The sequence below is a fragment of the Microcaecilia unicolor genome, chromosome 4 (genome assembly GCF_901765095.1).
Source record: "Microcaecilia unicolor chromosome 4, aMicUni1.1, whole genome shotgun sequence".
NCBI classification, from domain to species: Eukaryota; Metazoa; Chordata; class Amphibia; order Gymnophiona; family Siphonopidae; genus Microcaecilia; species Microcaecilia unicolor.
Window position 1 is genome coordinate 89521414 of NC_044034.1, and position 13842 is coordinate 89535255.

The following is a 13842-nucleotide window of genomic DNA, read 5'->3' on the forward strand; positions in this document are numbered from 1 at the left end:
TTACCCGTGAAAACTTAGCGGGCTTAAGCTCTCAAAGTGGAGGAGTGGCCTAGTGGTTAGGGTGGTGGACTTTGGTCCTGGGGAACTGAGTTCAATTCCTGGCACAGGCAGCTCCTTGTGACTCTGGGCAAGTCACTTAACCCTCCATTGCCTGCCGCATTGAGCCTGCCATGAGTGGGAAAGCGCGGGGTACAAATGTAACAAAAAAAAAATCCATGCCCTAATACGAATCCCACCTAAAGGAGTGTTCCCTACTAATTTTTTTTTTTTTTTTTTTTACTAAAGAATGCATACACTAATTAAATACTCTGTGCCCAATAATCATCAAAATACATAAATGACTCTCCAACCTTAAGCTGAGCTTAAAGTATATCAATTTCAATGTCTAACCACAGATATTATAAGGAAGCATAACATGTCATATATGCTAGGCAGGGTAAACGTTCTTTTAACAAATAATCTGACATGCTTAAATTATACTTTCTAATGGCTGAAAAGATGAAAAAAGGCGCGCTTATCTCTACGCTGCTGGGTGTGTGCACTACACCTAGCATCTGCTGTTGACTCCAGTGTTGATCAGTATTCTCTCCACCGTCACTGCTGTATCTTGGTAAAACTCCGCTGTTGGCAGTATACCGTCTGTGAACGACTCTGCGGGGTTTCGAAACGTTTCTTCATCAGGGACCTGGTTTTTTGCTGCCTGTTCCTGTGAATGAACACATACATACTGCGCCAAATTTTCTGAAAACTTATTCTGAGTCTTAGGATTACAGAGCATAAGGGAGCTCTTGGGTGCTTACGGGTGCACCAATTAATTTCAAGAGAGACTCAATGATAGAGAAACCTATCCACCCATTAGGACAAGCCTACGTTGTGGTTATTCAGAAGAAACTATTTCCACTTCAAGCCAGAAAAGATACACTTCCATCACCTATATGAGAATGTGGTGTACTTTTGAAGCACAGTGTTCAACTAGATCACTATGTTCTTTTAAATCATTCATCCCTTTGATTCTGGCATTTCTTCAGGAAGAGTACAAAAAAGGTTCAGCTGTTGCTTCTTTAAAGGTGCAAATGATGGCTTTTGCTTTTTTTTTTTGGTTGTTATCAGGGGCTTCTTTAGCCATTCATCCTAACATGCTTCTGTTTTGAAAGGAGTGATGTGTCTTAGGCCTCCTTTACGCATCATTTTTCCGCACTAGAATTAAACTTAGTCCTCAAGGCTTTAGGATAATCTCCATTTGAGCCCTTGAAAAGAGCCATCCTAAAGGACCTTACCCTGAAAAAAGTCTTCTTTTCTCAGTATATCTTCTGCTTGTAGAGTTTGGGAATTGCAGGATAAAAGGGTCTCTATCAGAACCATACCCGTTCTTTCTTCTGAAAGTGGTGTTTCTTTTCATCTCTATCAAATTTACTTTCTTCCGTCATTTAAGATTGTGAAGGAGATTTCAGACTATTGATTCTTAACATTCACTGAATGCTTATGAAGTACTTGGAGGTGACCTATGAGTTTCCTGTTTTGGACAGATTGTTTTATTTATTTATTTGTAGCATTTGTATCCCACATTTCCCCACCAATTTGCAGGCTCAACGTGGCTTACATTTGCCGTAATGGCGATTGCCATTTCCGGGTAACAGAGTTACAAAAGACATTGCATTAAGGTGCACACATACATGGTAAAGAAGAATACATTATGGTATTGCATATAGGTTCCTGAGTGATAAATTGGATTGTTCATCTTTTCTGTTAAAAAAAAAAAAAAAAAAAAAAGGGAGAGTGGCTTGTAAGGCTACTATTCTGAGATGGCTTAAGAAGGTAATTTCTTCTGCTTATATTCTTAAGAGTAAACAGATTCCAGAAGGATTGAGCACATTCCACAAGAGTAACAACCACACCTTGGGCAGCATTGCATGCAGTTTCCCCAAATGAGATATAAAGTTTCCAGCTTGGACCTTATTCCATACTTTTACAAAGCGTTATAGGATTGGTGCAGCTGCTAGAGCAGACTCAAAAGTTTGAGGCCACTGTACAGAGGTTTCAGATTGCCACCCTTTTTAAGGAGTTCATTGCTACATTTCACAGGTCCTGGAATGGTCTGATGAGGATGCTAAGGAAGGAGACATAGCTAGGTCTTCCTTGTTACTTTTTTTTTTCCTTTGGTCCTATGAGACTAGTCCCAAGTTTCCTTTCTGCTATACAGCAACCAGGTTATTCAACATGCTGTTTTATCTTTATTTCTTTGTTGTTCACTGACTGTTGACAGTTTAGAGAAAAAAAGAAAAACAAGAGAGAAAGTCAGCCAGTAGGGTGTGCATCTAAATTTGCAAATACATGAAAGAAAAGAACATTTGTTTTTACATGACAGGTGAAAAGGCTTCACCATTATTTTATTGGAATACTGAGGAACTGCACCATGCCCTGATAGTCTAGGGTTCACAACTCTTTCTTCTCTGTCTCCATCTGTTGGTCAATAGGCATAACCCACAGAAACTGGGCTGGTCTGGCAGGACTAAAGGAAACAGTAGGTAAGACCTAGTTTTCCTTATGCAGACAGTACCCAATGCTGACTGCATAAGCGGATCTGAATATTACCCCTTATGATTTTAAACACAGCCCCTAGTCTCTTATAATTTACAGCTCCAGGAAAGGCTGCAGAATTTGACTCTCACTGCACAACTGAGATTTTGTTGCATGAGGTTAGGTGCTGGGTCAAGCAGGAGCAGTGTTGGTACTGGCTCTTGCATTTCTCACTCTCCACTCCAGCTACTAATCCTGATCCAAACTTGATAGCCTAAAAACAGCATTAGCAGTATAATCTTGGGACACTTTCTCTTCCCCTGCACCTGACCTCAGGCCTGCACTTTTAGTTATGCAGTGCAAAGTGCATCAATTTGATACTCCAGCTTGGGCTGCAGTAGCAGGGATAGGGGCCCTAGGTGCCCAAGCAATTAAGGAGCCCTTAGCAATGCTGATGTTGGTACTGCTAGTTCTTTAGGGGGTAATTTAAAAACCGCTTTCTCATACACTGACAGGAATGCCCATACTTTTATGGGACTTGGGTTTAGGCATGTTCAGGGGCATGGTTTTGGTAAAGCATGGGTGAAGTCAATATTTACTAAGCTGCCGTAAACACTAACATGTGCTTACGGCAGCAAAAAAATGGCTTACTATTGGGTGTGCAGAGGAGTCCTGTGCTAATTTTTGAATGTGTGTGTGCACTACCTATGCATTGGGGGCAGGTATGGAAGTGGTAAGTATGCATGCTCTGCACTAATCAGCACAGCTACATTGCCACATGCTGATTAGGGCATGGGAAAATTAGGGAATGGTCATTAATAGGGAAAATGCAAAAATAGTCCATTTTACCCTGGCGGTAAAAATGACCTTAGTGCGTGGGGATGACTCGCGTAAGGATGCACTAAGGCCACTTTTTACCACAGTTTGGTAAAAGGGCCCCAAAGTATGTTGTATTAATTGTGTGGTAAAATAATGAAATCAAATATCCAACAAACTTATATCCATATTAGCAGTTATTATTAGATCATCATTAAAAATTTGGTGGAAAAAATAGTTTTTAAAATTTGTTTTGCACCATATAAACACCAATATACATAAATAATGTTAAGGGAAGGAGGTTCAAAATCAAATTAATCGCTCATTCAGACATCCCAACCCAGGACAATAATTTATGCAGTACAGATTTCATTGTCAGCTCAGTCCTTATATATTGTCCATTTTTGTTGCATAGCTGCACTTAGTTCCCCTTTTACAAAGTGGCAGTAAGCCCAATTCGAGCTTACCGCTAGCTAAAAAGGAAATACTGCCGGGCTACTGCAGCAGCCTAGCAGTAGTTCCCACCCCCAGCGTGCTATCATATCAGGCACTACAAAAATATTTTAATTTTTGTAGTGCCGGTGTGTACCTGGCAGTAATGCGGAAACTATTAACCCAGGTTGGGATGTTTAAATGATCAGTTTAGCTGATTTTGAGCCTCCATCCCTTTACTTAATGTTATGTATATTGCAGTGGCATAGCCATGGGTGGGCCTGAGCCCACCCACTTTGGACTGTGGCCCACCCAAAATTCTAGTCCCTTTGTTATTTTAGCCCCATCTGCTGCAAAGGTCCACTATTCCCTCTAAGCTGAACAAGAGTCCTCTATCTACAGTCCTGCCGGGGGGGGGGGGGGGTGTGTGCTGTTTCACTATCACATTTTCAATAGTGAGGGATAGGCAAGCTCTGCAGGACTCCAGGGAACCTGCCTCTTCCTAGTGATTGAAAACCCAATATTGAATCACCACCCCCTACTGGCAGCAATGCAGTTGGAAGACTCCTGCTTAGCTTAGAGGGAACTGTGCAGAGGTCTTCCAGCGGCAAGAACAGTTCCCTTTCCTACTGTCACGTTGGCTTCCCCCTGCCGCACATGCTCAGTTTTTTCGTGCATATGCGAAAACCAAGTATGCACGGGGGTAGGGGAGGGCAGTGGCAGCTCATGCACAGTGCCGCCGGCTGGAGCAAGGAGAGAGAGCTGTTCAAACCTCTGGAGGACCTCTGTAGCTGGTGGGGCTTGGGGATCCCCATTAGCTTGGGTATTTAATGTATTTTTGTTGGCACCAAGGGGAAGAGGGAGGATGTAATCTGTACCCTCCTAGTTTGCCCAGTGGCCCATACAAAATTTGAGGCCTCTGGTATATTGGTGTTTGTGTGCTCCCAAAGTTCATTTTACCTGTGATTTCTGTGGGATTAGTGCTGGTATTTTATCAAGACGTCCAGACCCAAAATAGTAGCTTGCTTGTCTTCACACATAGGTGACCTGTTTTAAAATTGTCTCACACTTGTATAACTGTAATAATGCCCATAGGGTATGAATGAACTCAACATTTTTATTAAGAGATGTTTCCTAAAATTAATTCCCTTTCATGCAGGATTAAGTACCACGTCGTCTTGTCTCTTTTATTGACAGATTTTTGGAGGATGGTATTTTTATGTTCAAGCCTATAAATCACTGAAGCACAAAGCAGCCAACATGGATGTTCTGATTGTTCTGGCCACCACCATTGCTTACATATACTCTGTTGTGATCTTAATAGTGGCCATGATTGAAAAGGCTGAGCAGAGCCCCGTCACGTTCTTTGACACGCCACCCATGCTCTTTATGTTCATTGCTTTGGGAAGATGGCTGGAACATATAGCCAAGGTAAGCAATGAACTGCAGTAATATGCACTCTCGAGTCAATATTCACTTGGGATTGTCACCATATATATATATTTTAACATAAGGCATGCCATCCATCCGGATAGTGGTCAGCACTGAATATCTGGATTCAGCAGTGACCACTGGCATTAGCTTGCTAATGGCAATATTCGAGGGGAGGAGGGGTAGGTACTAAGATACGCTATGGCAATAGTGCATATTATTTGCTCTTAACGTGTTAAATGGCATTCAATAATGCACATTAATTGTATGTTACTGTGGGACATATAGAAATGAGCTGCAAAACACCTCATCACTATGTAAAGCAGCTTGCATTGAACACCATAAGCTATCTTATTCCTGGAAAAATAAAGCCAGGTCAAACTGTTATTAATTTTCCTGCCTTGGAGCATATCTTAATAGACCGGGTCTGCGAAAAAGCAGCAGCTCCCTCCTCTCTCTAGAGATACACCAGTCCCCCCACCTGAAGAGTGGAGGAGTAGCCTAGTGGTTAGAGCACCAGTCTTGATATCCAGAGATGGCTGGTTTGAATCCCACTGCTGCTGCTTGTGATCTTGGGCAAGTCACTTAACCCTCCATTGCTGAAAAATTAGATTATGTAACTCACCTTGAGCAACTACTGAAAAAGTGTGAGCAAAATCCAAATAAATACCTACTATCCCCTCTGAAGACACCCTCACACCATCCCCAGAAGACAGTTTTCCTGACAACCAAGCCCCACCCCCAAAACAAGGTCCCAGACCCTTTAGCCCTGAAGGAGCCCCCCCCAATACCCTTGTAGGTCCCTCCTGAACCTGTTTTCTTGGTGGTGTAGGACAGTGTTTCCTAACTTGAAGCCAAGTACCTCCTAAGTCAAATTTCACAGAGTACCCTCCAAGCTTTGATCATCTCTGGCAAATGACATTCCAAAAACTGACATTTTCTAAACATGAAATAGAGTGGAGTTAAGGAGTAGCCTTTTCTTGGGTTGATGGATGAGAATGTTTATGGTGTGTTGTGTTTCTTGGAATGGATGGATTCTGTTCTATTTTGTAATGGAGTTCTTTTCTTTTGCTATTAATGTTTGATGATATTTTTTTAAACCGCTGTGATCTATTATTTTAGATAAGCGGTATAGTAAGTTGAACAATAAACATAAACATAGCCTAATGGTTAATGCAGTGGGCTGAGAACCCTTGTAGCTCCTTGCGATCCTGGACAAGTCGCTTGACCTTCTATTGCTCCAAACTACAAATACTTAGATTGTGAACACACTAAGGACAGAGAAAGTACCTGCATATAATAAATGTAAACAGGTGGTATATCAAATCCATGACCCTTTACTGGTTACATTTTCTACCATTGTTGTCTGGTTATTTCATTTTTCTAATCTTGTTGGTCTCTGTGTCTGGTTTGTGCTCTTTTCTGTCTTCTCTCAACATTTTTGCCAAGGCCTTCTGTCCATTTGACATTTCTTCTCTCTTGTCCATCGTCCATCTTCCTTTTCTGTGTTCCTATCATTTCCCATGTTCAACATTTCACCTCTTTGTGTACGCTGTCTTCCTCCAACTTGAAGCATCTCTCGTGTGTGTGTGTGTGTATATATATATATATATATCCCCAGCCATGCAACATGTCCTCTCCATATGTGTGTGTGTGTTTCTCTTCCCAGCCATGCTGCATCTGCTCTCTGTGGGTGTTCTCTCCCCCCCCCAACCATACTGCTTCTCCTCTGTGTTTGTATATGTGTGCATGTCCTCTCTTCCCAGATTGCAGAAAGGACAGCAGATCACATGTGGTATATAAAACATTTGTTTATTAAGGGAATTAGAAGATCGCATATTAAAATGGACCTACATTTTGCCCAATTCTGGGCTGGGTCAGGGTAACTATTAATTGAAAATAAATTAATACATAAAACATAAATATAAAATTGAAATTATATATAAAATCATAACACAAAAAATTGTAGGTAGAAAATGGGTTACATTAACATTTACCCTAATATAGCCCCATATTGAGCGAAACGTGACCGTATTGGGCAATCTTAATGTGAGATCTTCCAATTCCCTTAATAAATTAACTTTTTATCTATTATGTGTGATCTGTTGTCCTTTCTGCATCCTTGTCAACCTGTAGGCCTTGGTAACCTCTTTTGTTTTTGTTGTCTCTCTCTCTATCCCTAGCCATACTGTATCTCCTCTCTGCAGGTGTGGACTAACCAGCTATGCAGCATCTCCTCTGTGTGTGTTTGTATCTCTCTTTCTCTGTCCAGCCATGTAGCATCTCCTCTGTGTGTGTGTTTTTGTCTGTCTCTCTCTTTCCACAGCCATGTAGTATTTCCTCTCTCTTTCTCTCTCTCTCCCCCAGCCATGTAGCATCACCTGTGTGTGTGTGTGTCTCCCCCTCCCTATTCATGCAGCATCTTCTCTGTGTGTCCACAGAGATAGAGGGATGATGCTGGACGGCATGGGGAAAAGACAGAGGAGAGATGCTATGGGGGGGAACAGAAAAGGGAGGAGATGCTGTGGGAGGGGGCAGAAACAGGAGATGCTGCAGGGGGGGACAATCAGAGAGGAGATGCTATGAGGGGGGGAACAGAGGAGATGCTGTGGGAAAGGAGAAATAGAGAAGGAGATACTGCAGGGAGAGGGAGAAACAGTGGAGATGTTGCAGAGAGGGGGAACAGAGGAGATGCTGTAGGAAAGGAAAAGGGAATACTGCAGGGAAAGGAGAAACAGAGTGGAGATGCTACAGAGGGGCAGAGACAGAGAGGAGATGCTGCATGGCTGGGGAGAGACACGCGCACACAGATAGAGGAGATGCTGCATGAATGTGGGGAGAGAGACATACACAGAGAGGAGATGCTGCATGAATCTCTGTGTGTGTGTTTGTTCCCCCCACCCTTGCAGCATCTTCTTTGTGTGTGTGCACCTGTCCCCTCATTGTGTTTGTCCCCCCATTCATGCAGCATCTCCTCTGTGTGTGTGTCTCTCCCCCCGTTGATGCAGCATCTCCTCTCGGTGTCTCTCTCTCCCCCCATTCATGCAGCATCTCCTCAGTGGGGAGGGGGGGGGCGTTTGAATTTGGAGAGTAGGTGTGCCCTGCGCTAATCAGGTAGTATGGGTAAACTGCTGCTCACTGCCCAATTAGAGCAGGGTTAGTGTGGGAGTCCTTACTGTTTAGTAAATGTCTGGTGGAAGGGCTCACAAAGCTAATTGGGAAATTAGTGCATGGCCATGAAAGGGGAAAAATAGAAATTGCGGCCATTTTACTGCCACTCTGAAAGTCTCATCATTATATGGGAAACCCACACACTAAAAAGAGTGCAGGCCACATTTTAGCACGGCTTAGTAAAAGGGCCCCTAAAATTCTAGAAGGGCAGTGAAAAGAATGGTTAAGCACTGGGTTTGATTTAGTTAGAAGTTGGATTTAGTCTGGTTATTTCAATCAGTTTATCTCTGTCATTTTGTAGAGCAAAACATCAGAAGCACTTTCTAAATTAATCTCTCTCCAAGCTACAGAGGCAACTATTGTAATACTTGGACCAGACCACTCTATCCTCAGGTACTCAGTAGTTATTTATTGCTGCTGTTTGACTATTTTGGCCCCTAACCTTGTGCATCATTGTTTCCCTGCTCTTTCCTCCCCTCCCATCTCCCTTCTTTGATCCTTCCATCCCCTGTTCCTTCGTTTCCTGTACGGCTCCTTCTCCCTACTCCTCACTGCTGCAGTGAAAATAGTGCTGCTTCTCACCCAGCCTGAAGCGTTTCTCTGTATCAGGAAGTTCTGATACAGATGCTGTATTTTTGTGCTATTATTATGAACTGCATGGGGCCCATGCCTAGGGATATAGCAGTATACAACAAATATATTGGTATTGGTACTGGGCTGGTTCTGTAATGAAATTAGCTTCCCACCCCTCAAAAGCCCCTTTTCAGAACCCCCCCATGCCTCCAAATCCCCTTCTTACAAATCTCATCATTCCTACAGTCCCTCCCCCCCCCAGCACCTACAGGGATATTCCTGAGTGGCTAGTGAGGGGAGAAGGGGGACAGGAGCAATCCCCATTTGCTCCTGCCCCATCAGCATCTGGGTTCAAAATGGCACCCAAAGCCCCTTAGCATTAGTCTCACAGTTCTAACACTGGGGATTAAGTTGCCAAACAGGACAATAGCAGGCATAAACTAAAAGGACCGTGCCAGTGCAGTCACTGCTGGATATATATATTCAGTGTAACTAGTTATATGGATAGCAGCACTATAATACCTAGTAAGCCAGGCACTGGGACCAACACTTAAGATAGTTATGATGCCATCTGAAAATTTACCCCTCCGTATTAAAATCAAAATGGCAGTTCAAGCCTGCCTGAAGTTAAAGGAGGCACAGCCTGCAGGCAGGCTTTTGGGCCTGTTCCACAGTTATTAACTTGCACTCCATCATGCCTTAATAGTGGCCCTTAGTCACCTGTTCACTACCTATGTTATTTCATTCATTCCCATAATTGAAACTCTCAATCCCTTATTTGTCCTGTTTGTCTTGAACAGATTGAAAGCTCTGTTGAGCAGGGTCTGTCTTACCTGTTTGTGCACAGCGTTGCATTGCCAGTAGTACTATAGAAATGATGAGAAGTAGTAGTAGCATCTTTCACATAGACCTGCCTGTATTGTATGTTGCAGAGAAGAACAGGTGGCAGTAGACTTGGTTCAGCGAGGAGATGTAGTAAAGGTGGTCCCTGGTGGCAAGTTTCCTGTTGATGGAAAAGTCATTGAAGGCAACTCTATGGCGGATGAGTCTCTCATCACAGGTTAGTGTCTTTACTTGGCACGACTGGATACATTGTGTTTAAAAACTGAGTGCCTGAATCCGAGAAAAGCCCTGAGGAAGATCTCCTCAGGGTTCCTCCACCAGTGAGATGAACTAAACCTGTGAGACTATCACAAACATAAAACATCTTCCTTGGAATCTCTAGTGAGATCAGTTCTAGGCTCTTCTTACCTGGCCCAGAAATAGTATTCATTAACTACAATCCCTATTCTGTAACTACAATCCCTATTCTGTATCTCCTTTTGATATAAGTACTTTTTTTTTCACCTAAAACACTCATACTTTTTGTAAATACAGAAGTATGCCTGATTTGCTTCCTGCCCTAACCTCACCTCTGGGCATGCCTCACCCCAAAAGCGGAGGAAACTACGTACGTTTAGGCACTGTGAGTGTACTTTTTACTTGCATATTGAGTAGGCAATTTTCAGAGAGCTGATTGACATAGGGAAATGCTTTTTGTTTGCAGAATCACTTTGAAAATTGCACTGTTAGTGAAAGTAGTAGACATTGTGCAGCTAGTAGACATTCAGGCTCATTTTCAAAAGAGAAAAGCGTCCAAACAGTGACATAAGTCTGCATTTGGACATTTATCTCACAAGAACGTCCAAATCCTGTATTTTCAAAACCTCTTTTTAGATGTTTTTCTCTGAAGTCCGTCAGAAGGACGTCTAAATCTCAAGGGGGTATGTCAGGGGCGTGTTCAAGGTGGGACTTGGGCACTCCTAAGACTTGGACGTCTTTCAGCAATAATGGAACAAAACAAAGATGTCCAAGACTAAAACTTAGGTGTTTTGAGCTAGACCTGTTTTTATAACGAATAGCTGCAGTGGGAATTGAACCCACTTCCCCAGGATCAAAGCCTGCTGCACTAACCACTAGGCTACTCCTCTACTCCACACAAGAGGTGCCCCAGATGACCAATGGAAGGAATCGGGGATCACCTCCCCTTACTCCCCCAGTGGTCACTATCCCCTTCCCACCCCAAGAAAATGTGATTAAAAAATATTACTTGCCAGCCTCTATGCCGGCCTCAGATGTTATACTCAGGTCAGTTAGAATAGCATGCAGGTCCCTGGAGTAGTCTAGTAGTGGTGTGGTGCACTGCAGACAGGTGGACCCAGGCTTCTACCTCCCCCTACTTGTTACAGTTGTTACCCACCAGAAACCCACAGTACCCACATATTGGTTCTCCCTTCACCTGTAAGGTGTACAGTTGAAGGTAGTGGGTTTTGGGTGGCTCAGCAGATAAGGGAGCAATGGTGAGATGTGTACCTGGGAGCATTTTATGAAGTCCACTGCAGTGCCCCCAAGGATGCCCTATTGCTTTCCTGGGATGTCACTTTTCCACTATTGTACCTGATGCCAAGCTTTCTATTTTTTTTTATATAACATCTGAGCCTTGTGTCTATTGTTTATCATTAGATTTGGCCTTTGAATTCGGATCTGTAGTTGAAAAGTAGGTCTCATTACATATATCTAAATAACAGAGTGCTATTTTTCCATACTTCATAGCAAGAGTGTACAGTCCCTAATTAACTGTCCCAATGCAACTGAAGCTTTTACCTCCTCAGTGCATGAAAATGGTTTCATCCCTGTGTGGATTCTCTGTTGCTACGTGAGGCTTTCTGTCCAACCAAAGCTTTTACCACACTCAGGACATGTAAATGGTTTCACTCCTGTGTGTATTCTCTGGTGCATTGTGAGGTTTACCTTCTGACCAAAGCTTTTACCAGACTCTATACATGCAAATGGCTTCTCTCCCGTATGGACCTTCTGATGCACTTTGAGATTTACATTACAACCAAAGCTTTTACTGCACTTTGAGATTTACATTACAATCAAAGCTTTTACTACACTTAGAATATGTGAGTGGTTTCACTTTATTGTGGATTTTCTGGTGTATTTTGTATGTTTTGCATTTGGTTGTATTTGTTTGAAAATGGACCAAAAAAATAAAACATCCAAATCACAAAACATTTTTCCAAACAGCATTTTCAAAAGGAAAAGAGACTTTTTTTTTTTTTTGTAGAAAATGACATTTCCTGTTCTGATTTTGGAGTTTTTACAAAAAACGTCCAAATTCAGACTTGGATGTCATATCCAAAAATGTCCCTTGTGCATTTGACTTGCCCAAAGTCACAAGGAGCAGCAGTGGGAATTGAACCCATGTTGCTAGATCAAAGCCTGTTGCACTAACCATTAAGCCACTCCTTCTCTGTTTTAGACTTCTAGCATTTGGACGTCTTTTGTTCAAAACTAGGCCGCTTAATTTGCTGATCTGCCAAAACCTGCTTGGGCCATGGACAAGGTAGCCCACCTGTGACCTATAGAATAAGGAACCCATTGTTGCATTTGGTTATTAAATGCTTCAATAGTGTTCACTCCCACTGTTTGTTTCTTTTCAGGAGAACCTATGCCAGTCACTAAAAAGCCTGGAAGCATGGTGATTGCCGGGTCCATAAATGCACATGGCTCAGTTCTTGTTGAGGCAACTCATGTTGGCTCTGAAACCACTCTGTCCCAAATTGTGAAATTAGTGGAAGAAGCTCAAATGTCAAAGGTAAAAATAGGCGCTCAACCAAGTATGTTCATAATAACTTTGTTTGATGTACTTCTTAGCAACTTTCTGCCTGTGGCATGCCTATCTGAGTGATGGCTGTGCCAGAGATCTCGCAGATGCAGTGATCATTGTTCCAAGAGGGAGTCAGTCATCATAAAACAGTAACACCTATTGGGCTTAGAGCCCTGGTTAAAAAAACAAAATGCCCTTGCAAAGATTGGGACTATGGGAAGGAGAAAGAAAAAAAAAAAAAGACATTGAAAGTTTAGAGGGCAAATAAAGGACGTATTAATTTTGTTTGTGACTCAATAGGAGCATCATGATTTCTTTCATCCACTAAATTAAAAGTAATAACAGATTTAACAAAACAAATCTGTAACCTCTGCTTAGTGCCTTCTTCACTTCGAGATCCATGGAGGGTGGTGGTTGGGGGGGAAGGGTGAAGGAAAAGACACTCATTACCTTCTGGGCATGTGGGATGGTGAGAGGATTCTCTTCAACTACAATCCCCAATATTCAGTGGATATGCTCTTTCTTTCAGTAGTCAAAGCACTTAATCCACTGAGGGTGCGATTAAGTCTAGGTTTTAACTTAATAAAAAGTAAATTAGCTTTTCCTTTTAATCCTTTTAGACCAGTGTAGACCAATGGGATTCTGCTCAGCTACCAGCAAATGGAGGTAGAGAACAAGATACTTTCCAGTGACATCACCAGCATAAATAGTAGTACAGCCTGGAGCTTGTCAGTATTTCTGTACCTCCAATAGATACTGCAGGTTGGATTGATGCAGCTGGATTCTTTCTATTAGTCCTGTATCCCAGGTCTGTAGTCTATGGCCTGGTGGGCTAGTGGTAGAGTCGCTTGGCCTGGTTGTCTCCCAGGGATCGGTCCATGGTCCTTACCCTAGTCGAATTTGGAGAAGGGTTTTTTCTCTCCAGTGTCCCAAACCTTAGTCCATCGGCTTTTGGCTGTTGGGATGGGCTGGCACAGGTCCCAAGGTAACCTGCCAGCAGGCATGTGCACCCTGATGGGCCTCTTTCCCTCCCTTTCGTAGCAGAGCTTCCTCAAAACCAAAACAAAAGGGGGTGGAAACATGGTATAGCCCTGTATTACAGAGCCAGGACTGTCTGGATAATAAAGCTTATTGGGAAAAAACCCCCCAAAACATAGGAACCTTTGCACTGTGATAGTTCAGAGCAGGTCCAGAATATGAGGCTATAGACTTGGTTTCAGGGACTTGAAGTTCATGGGCTGCCTATATCC

General features: G+C 42.7%; 1 protein-coding gene across 2 annotated transcripts in view; it reads left to right on the forward strand.

The window, feature by feature from the left end:
* ATP7B (ATPase copper transporting beta) overlaps positions 1-13842 on the forward strand; it is a 170116-nt gene that overhangs the window by 104801 nt on the left and 51473 nt on the right. For both annotated transcript variants that reach the window (XM_030200444.1, XM_030200443.1), the window contains exons 8-11: positions 4963-5196; positions 8669-8760; positions 9873-10000; positions 12426-12580. In XM_030200444.1, coding sequence (XP_030056304.1) covers positions 4963-5196; positions 8669-8760; positions 9873-10000; positions 12426-12580 — 609 coding nt within the window. The remainder of the gene's footprint in view (positions 1-4962; positions 5197-8668; positions 8761-9872; positions 10001-12425; positions 12581-13842) is intronic.